Here is an 18827-nt window from a genome sequence, read left to right on the forward strand (position 1 = left end):
ACCCAGTATCCCAGTCCACTTATCCAGAACCCAACTATCATGGTCCTCAATCCCCTACGATTATCCACGGAGTGATCGTGAGTTTACTTTGTCCAGTGCGTGTTAGCACCTTTTTATTCCAGGTTATTAGGGAACCACAGTTACGGACTCGGCGATTACGGACTCACCGCGGTCTCTGCCAAGCAGCCTTCCGCCATCTTCCCCATCGACGGAAACTCATTCCGATCATGGCTCTGTTTATCCACCTCATATCACAGTATCGAGAGGCCTCGGAATCGATCTGGTGCAGGATGTCGTAGTGACCCATGATATCGAGGTGTATAAGGTATTAATCGTTGGGCATAAGTCTGCCATCTCTTCGGGGGAGTTATTGCGGATCTTGAAGACAATATGGAGGGAACCAAGTGGCAAGAATCAAGCGCGGCTCCAGGACGGGGTTTTGAGATTCTTGCACACATGGGTGTTGTTGGGCTTCCTTGACGTTTCATTCACCTCGGAGGCACTGAGGCTTGTGGACGAGTACTCAGGCAGTCCGTCATTTAGCGGTCGTCGAGAGATATGGCAGATTCAGAATGCCCTGACCGAAGCGGCCCTGGCAAGACCGACACCTCTTTCCCCTGTGAGGGAGCGAACCATGACAATCAATGGATCCGGGTCGAGCGTTGCGTCTGGCGCTTCAGGAAGACAACGAAAGATCAAGGGGAAGACCATTGGCGAAATGGACTCGAATGATCTCCTTGGGTTAGCAAAGGCTCTGCTTGAGAAGGAAGCAGACAATATCGAGCATCTTACTATGCCTCATGCTGTCAAATCGCTGATAGGCTGGCGAAACCATCCAGAAGCGTCGGACTCGATACTATTCTCTCCCTTGGCAGAACAGGTAATTAAAGACTTTGCTGATGCCTTTGGTTTCAAACGATCTGAGAATCTTTTTACATTCAGATACAAGACTGGGTCCATGAAGAGTGCCTGAATAAACGCCACGAGGTTCGGCAGAAGGCATTCCAATCGTTCTACCTTATGGCATGCGTAAGTTATTCCCCTGAATGCACCCGCAGCTGAGAACCCCCTAATATTAATACTTTTTTGAGCAGGAATGCGAAAAACTAGGAAATTTCGCTAGTTCCCATGCTATCGCCCGCGCCCTTTGCGGGAAGTACTTTGAGGGATTCGAACTTATTCGGGGTCGTGCTGCGAAATCAGCGGGAGGTGCAGAAAAGCTACAGAAAGCACTGCAACACCTTTCCGAACCCCCGGACGGAGTCCTGGCGACAATTCCTCCGATAGGTTTGTCAACAAGACGTCTCTAGCAACGTGTGCTAAATGACCATCTAGATTACCGATTGCGACGACTTCTACCGTTGTTCGACGCCATCCGGGATGATGTTGCTACGATCAACTGGGAGGCTTGCAGGTTGTTCTATCAAAGTTTGGTGCAGGTGCTTCGACAGCCCGTTCTCCCTTCTCCGGAAGCCAACGTCCACGAGTCTTACCATAAATTCCTTCGCGCAAGGATGTACGAAGCGTCCTTGCATCGTTCTGACCACCAGAGTCTCAGTGAACACCTCTCCGCAAATGAGAACCGCGAGATGCAGGATATGAGAAATAGAGCTGGGTTCTAACAACCGAGTTATGGTGCTTTGCTACGTTACTCCTGCCCTCACCGCCCCTCAAATGGTCTCAACATGGTCCGGCCTGCTTGGATGTGAAAACTAATTTCTGAGTCCCAGTTCATTATGCGATGTTGCAATTGTATCCCGGTGTTCTCCATTTCATCTCACTACTATCTTTCTTGGCTTTGAGGGTTCTGAGCTTTCCTTTCCATTTTTATCACGACGTTCCTGAATACCGTCCCCGTGTAATTCTATGTATGTTGCCGAACCTATGTATAACCAAGTTTCCGTGAAATTGTGCTGAATGAGAAGGTAGATTGTTCAAGTTCGTCCTGAGGGCAGACGTACATCCACCTGCTGTGAAATTCAGGAGAAGTTAGGGCACATATGCGTCCATGCATAGCAGCTGTAAGTTGGGTGGCGACGAACATGATGAAGCTCAGTTTACTACCACTATCAGGCCAAGATAAACACACGAATGTAGTTCCGCGGAATCAGCGAACTGGGTTAGTGAGAGTGCGGCTGTTTTCCCCCATCGTGGGGTGGGCCTCAAGCACCCAACCTAATCCCTGAATAAGCGAGCGAAGTATATCCCATGCGACCGAGGCATAATGTTCCGCGCGGCGATGCTCCCGATGATTGGCGGCAGTCAAGGTAAGACACACAAGCCGACCTGGTTTGGCGGATGGCTTAATGAATCCCTAATCACCTGCCATTACTCCATTGGACTCGGAGTCAGCCAACTCTGCTGTATTACGTCCAGGAACACGTGACGGGGGTTTTGACAAGATCGTCCTTCGCCTCTCGGTTGCTGAACAGTCCCCCTTGTGCTAGTTAAGTGGCGTGCGGTGGCGTTTCTGAGGTGTTGCTCCTTCTAGGGGTTGTCAGGGAGATATTGAAAGGAACCATCACTCAGTTGCCGGCAAGTTGTCGAAGTGATGATCAATTACTGGTGGCTGATTCCGAAATGCGTTTCCTTGTCCAGTGTCCACCACAACCACGTCGCTGGCTCGACATTGGACCCTTAGGTCTTTGATTGGCTGACTTTTTCAGTATTATTCCGTCTAAATTGCGAACTCGTACGTGTCAAGATAGGTTGGCTGACTACGCACTGACAGGTTTTACGTCCAACGTCTAGGTAAACGCGTCCCACTTAAAACCTCCGTGTTTGCCCTCTTCTGGTTTTAGGTGCCAACCATGGCCCTCCTTTTCTTACTACTGGCAAGCCCATCGATCGCAGAGCCCCTGCCGATGATTGTGCGACGCCAAGTACTTCCGACTGATAGTTCTGGCATCCTGAGTTCCACGGTTCCAACCCCCACTACCCCACTGAGCACTGATTCTTCACAAACCAGCACAACCATCCTTAGTGACACAACTGAGTTTTCGACAGTAACCCCCTCTTCGAGTCCCACAGACACACCAACGGAGAGCTCCACAATTCAGTCAGAGTCATCCATAACTTCTGCGGCCGAATCTCAAACTCCCACACCACCTATCCCGCCAACCTTCACCCCCCCAAGAGAATCAAAACACAGAGATAATAGTGGTGCCATAGCGGGTGGAGTCATCGGGGGGCTCCTCGCTTTCGCGGTGCTCGTCGGCATATTTTTCTTTTTCGCAAGAAGGCGCCGATTCTCTCCAGGGCGGACACGCGGGTTCGGCCGTGGCCCCAGCTTTCCTCCGTCTCCTCGCCTTAATCGTCCATGGCAGTCCGACATTTACGAAGGATCCGCTCTTGATTCGGCCAAACCACACAGACTCGACTCCATAAACGGTGGAGATCCTTTTCGAGCTGCCAGTCTGCGTGGTGCCGATGACAGACTTCGAGCCTCGAAAGAGTTTGCGGCAGGAACGGCAGTTAGTGTAGGAGGCAGTAAACGAAATACCCGCTCATCTTCCAAAAGCAACGTTCTGAATGTTGTTCCTGGGACGGCGTACGATCTCAATGTCTTCCGCAATAAGGCCGATGAGCGGGGACACGCTGATCCCTCTCGTTCGCAAACTTCCTTCCACTCGGTCCCGGGAGAAGACTCTTCAAACCCAGCCGGGGCGAATGGCGTTACCAGGAATCATTCTCTTAAACGCAAACCTGCTCCAACCTACAATGAAGAAGAGGAGTCCAGCCCCCCTAGGAGTCCTAATTCCAGTAAGCCACCTGTTGCTGGGACGCGTATGGGCCGCGTGAGGTCACACTCTCAGGCGAGTTCAAATTCACGGCGTGGAGTGGAAATTAGTGGCAATGGAGACATGGAACTCAACCACAAGGGCAGTGGCCAGTTCTACGGGGAAAAGGAAGGACCAGTGCATTATCTCGTGCCAGATTTACCTTCATCGAACATGATCTGAGATTGACGTTAAGAGTGATAGGTGCTTTTCCACACCCTCCGCAACCTTCTTGGCAAGATTGCCCACCCTTGCATTAAGGATTCCTCGATCTCTTCGTAATTCCATATTTCGGATTTATCTCCATCGTCCATGAAATCTGTAATTGCTACTTTCCGTTCACTTCGCTTACCTCCAAATCTTTGTGTAATGGTGACTGTACATTCGTGTTGTACTGAACACTTTGATCATTAGCTAGCGCATCATGAGTCTCGTGTCTTGCTCCTATCTTCTCTGTATTTATACAGCAGGCATTATGTATCGATGGATTCCTCCCTAGTCTACACCTCATCTTTCGCCATGCAAGCGTCACTCATGTAATAAGGTCGGGATACAACCTACATATCGTCCGATCTGAACGTACGCGTACGTTGCATTACGTTGCATGCTGTCGGTGTCGACATACCGGTCGGTGGCATGAAGGCAGTACATGTTGTACATTGTGGCGATAAACTGATGCGGCCGACGCCAGGTGAATTACATAAGTATAGGTAAGACCCACGTTGACCGTGGTAACATTTCTATTGCTTCCGAGGACACTTCGAACCGATCTTTTTATTAAACCTTCATTTGATTATGTTCGCGAAATTTGCTTCCTCTTTGGCCAAAGATGCCACGACTCAAGGTATGTATGTAAATGGTCTAAACAGTTTCTCTGCATGCTCGTCCCTCTGCCCAACGTTGAGTGTCCGCCACTGAGTGCTGCAGAGCCAACGTTCCGACTCGTAACAAGTTCGAAATTATGCAGGCTCTGTCAGAAGTGAAAGGGAGACAGGAAAGACTACTGAATTGATATGCCATCTATTGCTTACTCCAGGGAGGTGCCTATGCATTCTGACAGTCATGGAAGTTGTCCGGAGATTTCCGCGTACCCCCCTCACCGATTGGTTTCTTTTGTTTGGTGGAACCTCCTGTAGCTTTCGCAGTGTAATTTCTCATAAGGGGCGTTGTGTGTAGGTGCCGTGGCCCTGGTGATCGGAAAGGATGGTTAGTGTCTCGTGGATTGGTCGTGATTCCATATCAAAGGACGTTCCCACAGCTTAAATAGGTACTTGGGCACTGCACTGCTCGTCAAATTTACCTTTGCCCATTTTCGCAAGTAATAGAGAGGACCAATTTGTGCACCCTTCGCATCTATACCTGATTGACACTACTGCAGAACAATTCAAACCTCACGCAGAACCTCGGGCACTTAAGCGCTCACTCCTATGTCCTCTTCTATCCATGCCGGGCCCCGCAGAGGTTCTGTGATGACGAGGGACACCTTCTACGCTATGGCTGAATCCACGCAACCCCCATCGCTTGCAGTTTCAGACGTTCATCAGGCACTCATCGACGAGTCCGCTGGATTAGCGTTTCTCAGGGATGCCGAAGTGACCGATGTTTTTTGTTACCATCGCGATGGCGTAAGTCAAGGACTGGTATCCACTAGAGTTCATCTCGCTGATGACATAATTCAGACGGGCGGCCATGATTATCTTATGTTAAGCATCCGACTAAGCCAAGGCACCATCGTGTGGGCACGGGCTGAGAGGGTTCCGAGCACGCAGGAACGCGGGATTATTGGAATTATTCTGAACGGCTCGGCGGCATGCGATAATGTCAAGTTCTCGTATCATGCCTCCGCTATTCGGGGCCCCGAAGATACCCCAATCATGATGCTCCGTTGCAACAACGTCAAGTTCATCCACTCCACCCTGTTGTTCAGCATCATCCACGATCGTTCCCCGGAATATTATACGAAAAGCTTCAACTGCTGGTGGTTTGCTGCAGGTGCGTCTTCGCTTCACTTGCAGTGGAAGAACATGTGTTGAACACCCTATGCAGTTAGCATTGGTGCTCTGCGTCATTTAGACCAAGGGAATGATTGGATCAAGTTTCCCAGCAAGGATTGGATTAAAGCCGCTGCAAAAGTCATGGGCAGCGGTACGAAGGAAGTAACGAAGAATGTGACACATGAATTTCTCTCACTGTGCAATGTCCGAAAAGCTGTGGACCTGAGCAATGAAGCAACCTGGGGGCATAGTACGTCGGGGACAGAGTCTCTGCTTCAACCCTCTCCTCAACCCAATCTTCCGCCCCGTCCCACCTTAATACCTCAACGCACACTTATGCCCCAACCTCAACTCACTGTACCCCAGAATCCTCTTTCCCAGTCCCCACCCAGCATCATCTATGGCGGTACGTCTCACCCAGTATCCCAGCCCACTTATCAAGAACCCAACTATCATGGTCCTCAGGCTATCTACCGAGTGAACGTGAGTTTACTTTTCCCAATGTGCCTTAACACCTTTTCACTCCTGGTTATTAGGGAATGAAAGTTATGGACTTGCCGATTACGGACTCGCCGCGATCTATGTCGAGCACCCTTCCGCCATTGATGGAAACTCATTCCGAGCATGGCCCTGATCATCCACCTCCTATCACCGTGCCGAGAGGCCTCGGAATCGCCGATTTGGACGCCGTGGTGTCCCATGAGTTTTTGCTTCAATCCCCTCCTCAACCTAACCCTCTGCCCCATCCCACCTCGGTGCCTCGACCCACATATATGCCGCAGCCTAGACCCACACTTAGTATGCCTCAACCTCAACTCACTTTGCCTCTTTCCCAATCCCCACCTGGCACCACCTACAACTATGGATATGGCGGCACGCCTCGCCAGTATCCCAGTCCACTTATCTAGAACCCAATTCTCATGATCCTCAGTCTATCCACGGAATAACCGTGGGCTCCTTTTATTCCTGGTTATTTGTAGTACTAAATTAGACTTGTGTGCACGGGGGGCCCCGGCACTCATGCTATGTATCTCTTTCTTTATCTTGCGTGCTTGGGCTCTAACGCCTTCAACTGATTACGCTGTACCTGTCATCGGCTTTTTCGCATGCTAATTATCATCACAGTTTCAGATTCGGAGCTTTATCAGAGAGGCGTGTGAGCCACACCCGGTCTCTCGCGCACCTACAATGAAGCATAGTCAGCAGCGCGAGTCATTTTGGAGTCAGAACTGAGTGAATTGAAGGGTAAGTGTGTGAGTTTCACTGCGTCCATCAGTCATAGATCCTCCTTTTTTGAGAGATTAGATTCTTATTGTGCGCAATAAAACATGATCCCATACGGGAAGTGGTTCTTACAGCAGCAAATGGGAGCGAGAGTTGGATTGGTAAAAGACAACTTGAAGCCTGACGGAAAGCTCCTCCTTCCGGTAGTGTCGCCGGACCACTAATGAGCGAAATGACGCCAGAACATCGAGTTCTATGTACCCCTCAACTGTATCTGAGCTTCATATACGTTTGCCTTCAGCATACAGCTGAGAACGAGGACCGGCTCGCCTAATCTTCACACGTTCGTCCTGCGCAGCCCCGCGCACGTCCAAATTAAGATTTGGTTACAAATGAGTTTTGGCCATCCGCGAGCTACATACACGGAGTTATTCAAGCCGCAATGAGAAAGAAAGGAAGAACCAAAGCACAGAGCCTTCAAATAAAAGGAAATCGTAGTGGGACGAGGAAGCGCAGTGATACAATGAGGATATTGCCTCATGAACTGAAATTTAGAGACGACATCTCTTAGTTTCGATAGTTGAGCAGACATGAACCGTTGAAACCAAGAAACCATAATTCTGTGGCAGAGCAACGAGGCACAGCAAAAAAAAAAAAAAATCTCGGTTGTCAAGCTCTCCCGCGGGCCTCAGCTGCTGAAAGGTCTTCACTTAGATGCCGGTGTCTGGTGCGGCTCGATTCTGCTGCGTGCATCCTTTCGCGAAAGAATTGATGACAGAATTCAGGTGCCCTGGGTTCCTGAGAGGCGGGGAGGGGCTGTCCAAGCTCCAGATTCAAAGACCGATGAAACTCCTTGCAAGCGTCCCAGTCTACCGTGCCTCCATCATCCCGGATTGCACGGAACGCTGGTAGAAGGGCTCGTAATCGAGAGTCTAGATCATCTATTAGCACATAATACTAATGGTGAGTCGTCGACAAACCTAATGGAGGAATTGCCACCTGGATATCTTTCGGAGGCTTTGAAAAAAGGCGCTGGAGTGCTGCGCTCAGCTTCTCTGGACCTCCTGCTTCACTCGCTGCACGATCACGAATATGGTTGAATCTCCTAAGGAATCTTCCAGATAAACCGCGGGCAATAGCCTGAGAGCTTGCAAAATTTCTCATCCTCTCACATTCCTACCCAAGAAAAATACTAAGGGGATCTCTTGTGGTAAAATGTAACAGGCGAGACTCACACATGCCAGAAGGTATAATGCGCAGAATGCCTTCTGTCGAACTTCCGGATTCGCATCCAGACATTCCTCATTCACCCAATCATGTATCTGATCAAAGGACAACTTTCAGCTTCTTTGGGACCAAATGGGTTGGTAAACTCCATTACCTTTCCTGCCAAGGGGGAGAATGGCTTAGAATCCCACGCATCTGGATCGTCTCGCCAGGCTGTCAGCGATTTGACGGCACGAAACATTGTAAGATCTTTCCAATTGTCTGTTTCCATCTCGAACAGGGCCCTTGCAAGCCCCGGGAGGTCTGCCGACTCCATTTCGCCAATGGTCCTCTCGATTCTTTGTTGATTACTTGACGCAGTCAAACCAACGCTGGACACAGAGGGAGTCGTTGTTTCGGACTGGTGCTCTGTAGCGGGAAGAGGGGTCGGTTCTGCCAGGGCCGCTTGAATCTGTATCACGTCGTCACGATGGCTAAATGGTGGGCGATTCACATATTGAAGAACTTCCGGGTGAAGGGAAGTATCGAGGAATCCGATCGACACCCAGGTGTGCAAAAATTTCAGAACTCTGTCCTCGAGCTGCGCCCGACCATCTCCAGTCAAACCTCTGACCATTTTCTTCACGACCCGCAGCAACTCCCTCGGAGGGGTGACAGACTCATGTCCAACAATCAATACTTTATAATTGTCGATATCGTCAGTCGCCACGACGCGTCGCACCAGCTCGGGGAACGCAAGGTCTCTTGGTAGGTTAATAGAACCATTACTGGGATAAGATCCCGTCGATCGAGGTGAGCCAAAGGCACTTGAAACAGATCGTGACACGTCCGTAATCGCAGGGCCAGTGACTGAGGTCCCCTGGTACAGCAGGGAAGGGAAGGTGTTAAGATATGCCTGGTAAATACTAAATACTGGTAAATTAAACTTACATTCACTCCACGAACAGTGGGGTAGACATGATTGTTGGATAGTGGAGGCGACGTGTTGCCAGACCCTTTAGGGGAGAGAGAAGTAGTTGGGGATAGGGTTAGAAGAGGTTGAGACAGTGTGGACTGAGGAGAAGCGGGTTCATGCAGAGGCTCTGTTTGGGAGGTAGGTTCGCGATAAGGCCCCCACACTGCTTCATTGCTGAGATCAACAACTTCATGGACGTCCCAAAACGAGAGAGCCTCGCGCGTCACTTTCCTCGTCACTTCCTTCGTACTACTGCCCACAGCAGCTCGAATCCATTCCCTGTTGGGGGAGCTGGTCCAATCACTGTTGCCGTCTAAATGACGCAGAACACCGACGCTAACTACCTAAGGTGGTAAATCACGTATGTAACACGAAAGAAGGGAAAGGAATGCACCTGCGGCAAACCACGAGGAGTTGAGGCTCGTTGCATGATACTCTTGAGAGTGAGTATGAATGATGCCAAACAAATAAACGGCTTGGATGAGCCTAACGCTGTTACAACGGAGCATCATGATGAGGTCGTCTCCCGGACCCCGAATTACGGGGGCGGAATACGAGAACTTGATGTTATCGCAAGCCGCAGGAGCCCGTCGCACGATTCCGAAAAACGCACGTTCTTGTGTGCCAGGGACCCTCTCGGCGCGGGCGCATACGACGTTGTGCGCGCCGGTTTGCTGGGGTAACCGTACATTCAACATCAGATAATAATGGCTCCCTGACTTGAACACATCATCAGCGAGGTGGGAGTCCATCGGAGATCTACACTTGACTTACACCTTCGGAGTGGTAACAAATAACATCGGACACTTCAGCATCCTTGAGAAATGCTAATCCGGCCGACTCATCGTTTAGTGCATGGTAAATGTCTGAAACTGCAAAAGATGGGGGCTGTTGGGAGTCAGCCATGGCATGGAAAGTGTGTTCCGTCATCACCGCGCCTCTACGAGGGCCGGTAGAGACGAGGGAGGACATAATAGCTTAAGCGCCCAAGGTGCAAGTGCGAAATATAGGCTCCTGTACTAATGTCAATGAGGTGTAGACGTGAAGGGTGAGAGCACAAAGGTGGTGTCACTGTTGTCTGCTCGCGCCAGAGCGCCAGTAAGATGATGATGATGGGTGAAGACAATCCGATTAAGCAGATGTTAAAGGGGTAGTGCCAATTTTGGCTATGGAAATATCCTTTGGTATGAGATTGACCTCCGATGAGCAAATATAACTCATACTCAGCGCACCCAGGCACGAAGCCGCGCAGATAATGCCTTGTACTACGCCGGACGGAGTAAATCATATCCAGACATTTTTACCCACATGGAAAATTGTGCCGGTTCAGGAACGAAGTAAATGGGGCCCTGTACACAACTGCTTAGGCACTAGAATCACCTGGATCGGCGTCATCCTTCACAATAAAGAATTACTCCTGAGGCAGGACAATCGATGCGAATTTGTTTCCAGCCCAGCGGGCCATTGTTCCTTTGTTAGGACCAGATGATGAGCAGGAGAATAAGTGCAAGGGTACATCCCAGCGACAACAATTCAACATCGCTTGGACAATTTCACTATTGGATGCTCCACCAGTTTTTAGTGACAATTCAGGTTGTCCGTCCAGTCACGGGGCTTGCCTGTCAGGATATTCCCGAAACCAGGTTCCCTCCAAACTCTACAGCTCCGACAAGCTAGGTGCAAGCCGGCTAAGATCTTCCATGTTTGAGTGTTGATTGTTATGAGAACGCACATCGAAGGCTCGTGCATATTCCCGCCCGGTCAAAGTACCAAGTTTTTAAGGTGAAAGGACCAAAATATCCCCCAAAATGAAGTACAATCCATTACAATATACTATCCATTTGAGTCGTATTTCGGTGCAGAATTTGTGCCCCGTTTACAACAGCACGCAAAAAAAAGACATCTAATTTGGCGTTGAATATATTTGGACATCTCAAGTGTGTTGACGATTTAGGAAAATAATGAGCGCTGGTTGCCACACACAGCCTAAAACAGAAATCATTTGTTACTGACCCGCTGCCATATTTGGGTCATCACCAGACCCCGGCGGTTGACCCAAATCGGGCGCGCGGATTTTTTGGTACTCCGCACCAATATTTATCGAACTTCGGCCTGATGACTGGACTTTTAAAATCTCATTGAGTAACCATCAAGGTGGACAAAACGGTTTAACGGTAGGCAGTAGGCACTTGGATTCGGCGAATATGAGCACCCGGAAACAAGACCCCAATCGTAAGACTACTGAGATGATATACAGGATACTGCGTAGGTCCGCGGATGGCACGGCTGAGTAGTCGCGAAGGGGGAATATGGCGGACTTTGAAATCGGGAAATGTGAGGCAGAAGTTCGGCACCCATGTTGCCAAATCTATGCAAAATTACTTCAAATATCCTAGGGTAAAACTCGCTGGCTCCTATCACAAAAAAAGCTCCAAAAGTAGATATCATGGTGATTGTCCATTGCGACTCGTGGTCATTTAGTTCTTGTGCGCCAGTTGACAGTCAGGTGCACAGACTAGACATTATGTGCAGTAAGTGATGATTCGATGCATGGCGTGGATCAGGAGTCGGCCTCTTTGAACAGTTTTCTCAAAACTTCACCACTCAAAGGTCCTGTTACACATTCGACAATCTCAGCCTGAAGAGTGCCTTGCGAACTGCCGAGTTAAGGGGCACACTTACGACTGCTCTCCGGAGACTGTTGTCCCATATGTGAAGCTAGCGGAGGTGCAGAGAGATCACCTCTAGGAACGCTATCCAATGAAGAATCGAAGCTAGCGCCCAACCCTACGGGCGTCGATACCGAGTGGGTAAGGCCGAACCTTGAAGCAGAGTTCATGAAGGGGAGAGATGTGCGGGCGTTGGTAATGCCTTTTCGAGTGGGGGTGTCATATATGGACGTGGCGGTGGACGAGGCCAGGGACGAGGAGAGGTAAGGGGACACTATGGACTTGGAGAGTGGGGAAGTGGGTTGGGATTGCTGGAGTAGGGAAAGATTAGCCGACTGAAAAGGAGCATTGATAATTAAGCGTACGGAGGTGGTGAGGAATCGAAGGCTTGAACCCCGTGGCTTGCGGATAGAACCTGTACGTGCGGCGCTAGCTGACGGAGGGATTGATTCAGGCGGTGGGGTACGGTTAATGACAAATATAGCTTCAACAATATTCCATAGGATTATAAAAAGGGAAACGTTTTCTGGCGGGTACAAGAACTTGAGAGTCGGTCACAAGATGAGAATATAGATAAACGCACCGAACCAACTAAAGACTTTCAAGACGCCCCGCGTCGACGAAATGCCCCCAATGACAAGCACAACCGACTCTTTGAGAAACCCATATAGAGAAGATTGCCACCAGACGATGGCATACGCGCATAACGCGAAGACGTTAGAACGCAATCTGACTTTGGCAGTGCCGACTTTGGGTAAGTGGGGTATAAATGTATAGGGAAAAGCTCTTGAAGGCGTATTAGGGGTTCGTGGCGGAGGACTGGGAAGTCCCTGTGAAGGCGTAGAAGGTGCCATCTTAATGTTCTGCGCGTTGATGCGTGGAAATCGTGACTGGGAATCGAAGCAGATCAATGCAGCGGAAATTTCCGATCAACACAAACACAGAACCAGTTGTCCAATACCATGAGTCGATTCGTGCGACCTTCGAAGTACCGGTGAGTAGAATTCTCTGTTGTAGTAATCATGCTGGAAGGGATATTCTAGACACGTATTCGGCCAGCCAGCAAAAAAGGAGAATTCGATCGAAAATGTCAAGGTCACAACCAGTGCCTGGGACACGAACCTCATCAGCGCCTCTGGCGTACGTTCTTTCTTCCTAGATACTTATGAAGCATCTTATTACATTTTATAGTCTTACCTCAGCTTGAACTGGGCCTCTTCCGGAGGAGGAGCGTTCGCGATCCTCCCTTTGCCTTCACCATTCGGACCTATACCCTTCGGCATTCCCTACAAACTCCCTGACATAATACCTCTTGCTCGAGGACATACCGCCCCTGTTCTTGATACTGATTGGTCCCCTTTCCAAGACAATGTTGTGGCGAGCGGAGGCGAAGACGGCAAAATCTTGGTCTATAAAGTTGAATCGCGTGAATTCGAAGGTTGGGGTGGAGATAAATGGCAACCTGTCGATTTCGACCCTGTCGCCCGAATTGCTGGCTCAGCTCGAAAGATAGGACAAGTTCAGTTTCACCCCACTGCTGCGCATGTCCTCGCCGCCGCATCGGGTGATTATATTGTCAAGCTTTGGGATCTTGGTTCCCCAGAAGAGCCGAGGTCAACTCTCACTGGGCATCAAGACACGATCCAAGGTCTTGCCTTTAATACGACTGGAACCTTACTTGCTACCACCTGTCGTGATCGTAAGATACGTTTGTTCGACCCTCGTGTTGGTGGAGAGGCGGTCCGAATCACCGATGGGCATAGCGGTATCAAAGGTTCACGCATTGTTTGGATGGGAGATAAAGATAGGCTTGCTACTACCGGCTTCAGCAAGATGTCTGATCGGCAATTATCAATTTGGGAACCCGGATCCCTGAATAATGTGACGACAACCATCATTGATCAGTCTGCTGGCGTAGTGATGCCGTTCTGGAGTGACAATGGGGTCATATTCTTGGGTGAGTAGGGTCGTGTGCTACAATCCTTACTTCTTGCTCAGTTAGTCATGTTATTGTAGCCGGAAAGGGGTACGTGATTTAGATCGGCGAGTCCAAGCATACGGAATTGACAAGTGCTCACAACACACAGTGACGGAAACATTAGGCATGTAGTGCGAACCCACCAGCACATATTAAAGTTGCTTACCGTCGATTCAGGTTTTACGAGTATGAGTCAGATGCTTTGCATCCTCTGTCGGAACACAAGTCTTCTGATCCCCAACGTGGAATGTGCTTCTTGCCGAGGAGAGCCTTAAGTGTCTCAGAATGCGAGATTGCTCGTGCATACAAGGTCACTGGCACGATCATCGAGCCAATTGCCTTCATCGTGCCACGCAAGGTTCGTCTTACAGTGTGCTTTTGTCAGACTGCTAGTTGAGGTCTACGTCATCGGCAGTCGGACACCTTCCAGTCCGATATCTTCCCCCCCGCAGCGTCCGACGAGCCTGCATTAACCGCCGCCCAATTCTTTTCTGGTAAAACTGCCCAGCCAAAGCTGGTTGATCTCAACTCCGGTGAGATCACGTCTTCGTCAGCCGCCGTAGCCACTACGCCTTCTCCATTCTCGGCTCCAACCCAAGGCACCCCTAATCCTCCCACGAGGACCTATACTGCACTGGCACCTGTATCCGTACCTGCCCCTGAACCTTCGCCTCTCACACAAGGGAGATTTGTTGATGCTGCTCCAAGCCCTGTTGTCGCTACTTCTGTCTACCCGACGAGCTTTTCCCTGCAGCCCCCAGCTCCTGTCCCGCGTGACGAGCCCTCTCCCGTACGGACAAGTGGTGATGTGAGTTTCCTGAACACATGTTTTACGCAACCATCATATATCGGTTTTCATCTTCATAGGATACTCACCTGGCCGAGAACGCACAACTTAGAACCGATCTACGCGAGGCCAAAGCACAGATTCGCAATTTAGAACTTCAAGTAGAGACTCTTAAAGCCAATGCAGCCAGAGCCGCCAAAACCCTGCAATTTGGCCTGGAATGAGCGCTATGTTAGAATGATGCTTGTATATGTTCAATACCCCATGCCCCTATTGAGTCTGTAACTTGTTGTGCGTTTTAATGCCAGGTAAACGCCTCGCGTCTATTTCGGCAACTGCCGCCGAGTTTGACAGGGGAGTCGATTTCATCTGGTTCGGTTCCGCTTCCGATTCCCACAACGAGGAGTGATCTTTGACATGATGCTGTTGGAGGCTTTAAAGGAGCGCCTTGCCAAAAGCGAGGCTGCGAGCGAGGAACGGAAAAGTGAGGTTGAAAGCGCTGCGTGAGTTTACTGACGTTATCCTTGTCGCTTTTCGGACTCTGCACTGCAGGCTGACGGTTATCCCTTCTTCGGATAGTCAAAGCCAACTGGGGAAGTGGGAATCCAGGATATTCAGTCTTAATAGTGAGATAGCCGCCGTGGAGAAAACACTTGAGGCTCTCAAAACCGAATTGGCCTATGCCCAAGCGGCTCTCAACAGAGTCCGTAACGCGAAGACTCCCACGTGTCGCATGCCAGACACCGTTCTCTCCATGATATTTAGCAAGTGTGGCAGCTCATTCAAGTACATCGCTCCCCAAGCCGTTTTCGTCAAGAGTATCTGTGCGGTTTGCCACCATTGGCGAACTGTTGCCCTCAATACGCCAACGCTTTGGTGCGACATAGTTATGGATGCCGGTGCGCTTACGCCTCGTGTACGGGCCTATCTCGAACGATCGAAGAATACGCCTCTATTTTTTCAACTTCATGCGGAGAATGTGGAGAAACTCTGGAGTGCCCAGCATTACAAACGGTGGTTCGACTCGCTTGCTCCTCACCTCTTGCGATGCAACATTTTTTGCTTGTTCACGAGTAGTCACGAGACGGCGCAGAAGATATTCCCTCTCAAAGTGCCGATGCCTGAATTATGGCAGATCGCATGGGATGGCCAGGATCCAACTCGCTCAGATCCATCACCACCCCCTTCTCCAACGTCCATCACCCTCGTAGACGATAGCGTGGGCGCGGAAATCACGGCATTGGATTTGAATGCACTGCACGCTCCGGTGCAAATTCAATATGACGAGAAGATCACCTCCAAGCTGAAGCATCTTCGTTTGCGAGATTTTGCGGGTACTCCTCACAAGGATGTTGTCGATCTAGTTGCACGATGCCCAAACTTGAAGACACTCAATTGGGTGAACGACCTTGGGGAGGGGGATTCAGCTTCGAGGGACTTGACGGCTCTGACTTCGACCTCCCTGCAAGTTGTTAGGCTTAGCCTTGCACAAAGCGGTACTCCAGATGCACCACTGTACAACAATATGTCGTTCCCTGCTCTTAGGAACCTTGTCATTGTTGCAGGCAGTGGCTCAAGCGTGTGGGCAGATCCAATCATAGTAGTCGATTCGGAGACAAAGAAACCCCGTTTCCCAGAGTTGGTAACGGTCTGGTTGTCGCACCGCGTATTCTCTCCTTCTGCCATCGCAGATTTTCTTATTGCACACCCTTCCGTCGAAGCCCTCGGTTCAAGGCTGGATTGGTCTACACCAGGAGTGTTCCATATGCTGTGCGGGCCGGTCTCGCTTTCGCCATGGAAAGAGCAGTTCCCCAAGCTAAAGTACTTTTATGTCATGAAGGCCAGCGCAGATGTCTACTACCCAGACGGCGCAAATCAGACGAAGGAGTGTGTACAGGCCATGGTAACAGCCATCACTGGTCTTATCAATGCATATGGCGGATACGAGCAGGCAAAAGAAGACGAATTGCTCATTCAGCTGAACGATGAGTCATGGGGAAGTTCGGATGCAACTCCGGACACATCATACGAAAAGCTCAAGGAGACGTTCCCAGAGGTCATCAAACTGAGCCACGATGAAAATTGTGTCCCCAATTACTTCCAGCCCAAGTTGTTGATGTGGTGATGGGTGGTTTTCCAGTAAATATTTTAGGGTAAAGAGAAATTTTGCTTGTCTAGATATCTGTGTAGCATACACTCCCCTCCACTTCTAAATAGCCCCCCTTGATTTCCCTCTAATGTATCTATACCTTTCTTGTGTATCACTAGTTACCCTCCTAATCCTGAAGAGCACTCAAGTCCCAAATAATGAGATGATTCACTTGCCTTATAGGGAAGTCACGCGCGCAAAGTTCCAAGCACGATTCTATTATTATTCCACCTCAGTGCCATTTTGCTGGCACTCTACACATCCATTTGGTGGGTCTGGCATGCTTTGACGATACCCAACTCGCTATTCAATGGCCTCCTCTTTTGGGCAGCATTTAGCTAACTCCAACCATGGGCATCCTTGGGTGGCTCTACCTGTTTGTCAGACATCCTGACGATGTTCGGACGTTGGTGCAATATAAGTTGTGGTACGAGCCTAAGCGAGATATTACGAATCCCGCCGAGTGGGAGGCAACAGGTTATAACAGGAAAGATATGAAGAGATGTTGGGAATTCTTGGACATGACCAGCCGTAGTTTCGCGTCTGTCATCAAGGAGTTGGATGGTGACTTGGCTCGTGCAGTGAGTGGCATCCTGGTATATGAGGCCCTTTTATTTGGACCCTAACTCGCCTGACTACCCGAGACTGCACTATTTTACTTGGCCCTCAGAGGTCTTGACACAGTTGAAGACGACATGACCATTTCAGACGAAATCAAGCAACCTCTTCTTCGCTCATTTCATGAAAAGCTCCAAACTCCTGACTGGTGCTTTGGGGGAAGTGGCCCCAACGAAAAAGATCGGCAATTATTGGTCGAGTTCAATGTTGTTATCGCCGAGATTGCACTTGTGCAGCCCGAAGTCCGTGAGGTCATCGTTGACATCACGCACAAAATGGAGAATGGTATGGCCGACTACGCTCACAAGGCCGTCATGTCACCCACCGGAACGTACATTGATGACATTGAGGAGTTTGATTTATATTGTCACTACGTTGCTGGCCTCGTCGGTGAGGGTCTATCACGGCTTTTTGCCGCCACGGGCAAGGAAAAATCCTATATAGCAAACGAGCTGGTCCTTTCCAACTCGATGGGCCTTCTTCTCCAAAAAGTGAATATCCTTCGTGATATCCGGGAAGATATCGATGATTCGAGATTCTTTTGGCCGAAGTCCATATGGGAGAGTCACGGGTTCAAGCATCCAGCAGAGCTCCGGGATTTGGACAAACGTCAAGAAGCTATCTGGGTACTCAGTGCCATGACACTCGATGCTCTTCGGCATTCCGTGGATGCGCTCGATTACCTCGCTCTTCTTAGAAATCAAAGTGTATTTAACTTCTGTGCGATCCCCGCCTCCATGGCCATGGCCACCCTTGCTCTCTGCTTCATGAATCCCACTGTCTTTGACAGGAACATAAAAATACGGAAGGCGCAAGCCGTCAACGTATGGAAATTGGCTTAGCTATATATCTCTGCTGAACAACTTTGTTATAGCTGATCATGAAGTCGACCAATCCACGAGACGTTGCTTACATGTTCCGTGATTACGCGCGCGAATTACACGCGAAACTTGTCCCTGCTGACCCATACTTTGTCAAAATTAGTATTGCATGCGGAAAGGTAAAGGTCCACATTTCCATCTATTTCATCCTTTGGCGACTGAGGAGTGTTATTTTCGCCCCTCGCAGATCGAGCAGTGGTGCGAACAACACTACCCGTCTTTCATTGTCCTCCGCACGGCTCAAGGTGGCCGATCCAGTGTGTCCGACAGAGCCACCGGTGACGCCCGGATGCGAGCTGTTGAACGCCACGAGAAGCTTCTTGCAGCCAAGGCCAGTGAGAGAGGTGAGGTGCCTCCAGCGCCCAGACAAGCTGATGACGATCAGAATGTTCCAATTGAGTTCTTCCTCTATGTGGGGCTTGGAATGGCTATTGTATTTGGGTTCTGCGCAGGTATCATTGTGTTGGTTACGAGATATACGAATTAAGTTCGCTTAGATCCAAGGACTGCCGTCAGGGTTTTTATCTAGTTCCAATAGATTTCCTCATCTGTGATCACCCTCGGTG

General features: G+C 49.8%; 9 protein-coding genes across 9 annotated transcripts; 6 read left to right on the forward strand and 3 right to left on the reverse strand.

The window, feature by feature from the left end:
* Positions 1-184: 184 nt before the first annotated feature.
* EI90DRAFT_3066958 (uncharacterized protein) lies at positions 185-1941 on the forward strand. Its single transcript, XM_039060982.1, has 4 exons — positions 185-880; positions 943-1029; positions 1095-1287; positions 1336-1941. Exons 1-4 carry the CDS (start codon positions 635-637, stop codon positions 1620-1622), a joined length of 813 nt encoding a protein of 270 aa, XP_038913759.1. The 5' UTR covers positions 185-634; the 3' UTR covers positions 1623-1941.
* Positions 1942-2458: 517 nt separating this feature from the next.
* EI90DRAFT_3066959 (uncharacterized protein) lies at positions 2459-4301 on the forward strand. Its single transcript, XM_039060983.1, has 3 exons — positions 2459-2535; positions 2599-2692; positions 2752-4301. Exon 3 carries the CDS (start codon positions 2811-2813, stop codon positions 3960-3962), a length of 1152 nt encoding a protein of 383 aa, XP_038913760.1. The 5' UTR covers positions 2459-2535; positions 2599-2692; positions 2752-2810; the 3' UTR covers positions 3963-4301.
* Positions 4302-5184: 883 nt separating this feature from the next.
* Positions 5185-6877, forward strand: EI90DRAFT_1681059 (uncharacterized protein). Its single transcript, XM_039052026.1, has 4 exons — positions 5185-5371; positions 5643-5771; positions 5830-6256; positions 6310-6877. The coding sequence occupies exons 1-4, from the start codon at positions 5364-5366 to the stop codon at positions 6679-6681; spliced, it is 936 nt and encodes a 311-aa protein (XP_038913761.1). The 5' UTR covers positions 5185-5363; the 3' UTR covers positions 6682-6877.
* Positions 6878-7554: 677 nt separating this feature from the next.
* On the reverse strand, positions 7555-9206 carry EI90DRAFT_1681545 (uncharacterized protein). Its single transcript, XM_039052029.1, has 5 exons — positions 9155-9206; positions 8379-9073; positions 8233-8319; positions 7978-8173; positions 7555-7929 (listed from the first exon to the last, which is right to left on the reverse strand). Exons 2-5 carry the CDS (start codon positions 8838-8840, stop codon positions 7667-7669), a joined length of 1008 nt encoding a protein of 335 aa, XP_038913762.1. The 5' UTR covers positions 8841-9073; positions 9155-9206; the 3' UTR covers positions 7555-7666.
* On the reverse strand, positions 9202-10321 carry EI90DRAFT_1681496 (uncharacterized protein). The gene is made up of 3 exons (XM_039052028.1): positions 9954-10321; positions 9574-9898; positions 9202-9515 (listed from the first exon to the last, which is right to left on the reverse strand). Exons 1-3 carry the CDS (start codon positions 10149-10151, stop codon positions 9493-9495), a joined length of 546 nt encoding a protein of 181 aa, XP_038913763.1. The 5' UTR covers positions 10152-10321; the 3' UTR covers positions 9202-9492.
* Positions 10322-11395: 1074 nt separating this feature from the next.
* Positions 11396-12702, reverse strand: EI90DRAFT_3156074 (uncharacterized protein; the record flags this gene model as incomplete). Its single annotated transcript, XM_039066032.1, has 4 exons — positions 11396-11792; positions 11862-12159; positions 12214-12374; positions 12432-12702. 4 exons carry the CDS (start codon positions 12700-12702, stop codon positions 11740-11742), a joined length of 783 nt encoding a protein of 260 aa, XP_038913764.1. The 3' UTR covers positions 11396-11739.
* A 108-nt stretch (positions 12703-12810) lies between these two features.
* Positions 12811-14837, forward strand: EI90DRAFT_2974905 (microtubule binding protein; the record flags this gene model as incomplete). Its single annotated transcript, XM_039055828.1, has 6 exons — positions 12811-12842; positions 12892-12988; positions 13040-13805; positions 13985-14184; positions 14242-14634; positions 14694-14837. The coding sequence occupies 6 exons, from the start codon at positions 12811-12813 to the stop codon at positions 14835-14837; spliced, it is 1632 nt and encodes a 543-aa protein (XP_038913765.1).
* Positions 14838-15192: 355 nt separating this feature from the next.
* EI90DRAFT_3066972 (uncharacterized protein) lies at positions 15193-16906 on the forward strand. The gene has a single exon (XM_039060984.1). It carries the CDS (start codon positions 15347-15349, stop codon positions 16736-16738), a length of 1392 nt encoding a protein of 463 aa, XP_038913766.1. The 5' UTR covers positions 15193-15346; the 3' UTR covers positions 16739-16906.
* Positions 16907-16953: 47 nt separating this feature from the next.
* On the forward strand, positions 16954-18818 carry EI90DRAFT_3066973 (squalene synthase). Its single transcript, XM_039060985.1, has 5 exons — positions 16954-17031; positions 17094-17343; positions 17407-18204; positions 18255-18380; positions 18449-18818. Exons 2-5 carry the CDS (start codon positions 17113-17115, stop codon positions 18746-18748), a joined length of 1455 nt encoding a protein of 484 aa, XP_038913767.1. The 5' UTR covers positions 16954-17031; positions 17094-17112; the 3' UTR covers positions 18749-18818.
* The last annotated feature ends 9 nt before the right edge of the window (positions 18819-18827 follow it).

This window comes from Cantharellus anzutake, assembly GCF_015039405.1.
Source record: "Cantharellus anzutake strain C23 chromosome Unknown EI90scaffold_39, whole genome shotgun sequence".
NCBI lineage: Eukaryota > Fungi > Basidiomycota > Agaricomycetes > Cantharellales > Hydnaceae > Cantharellus > Cantharellus anzutake.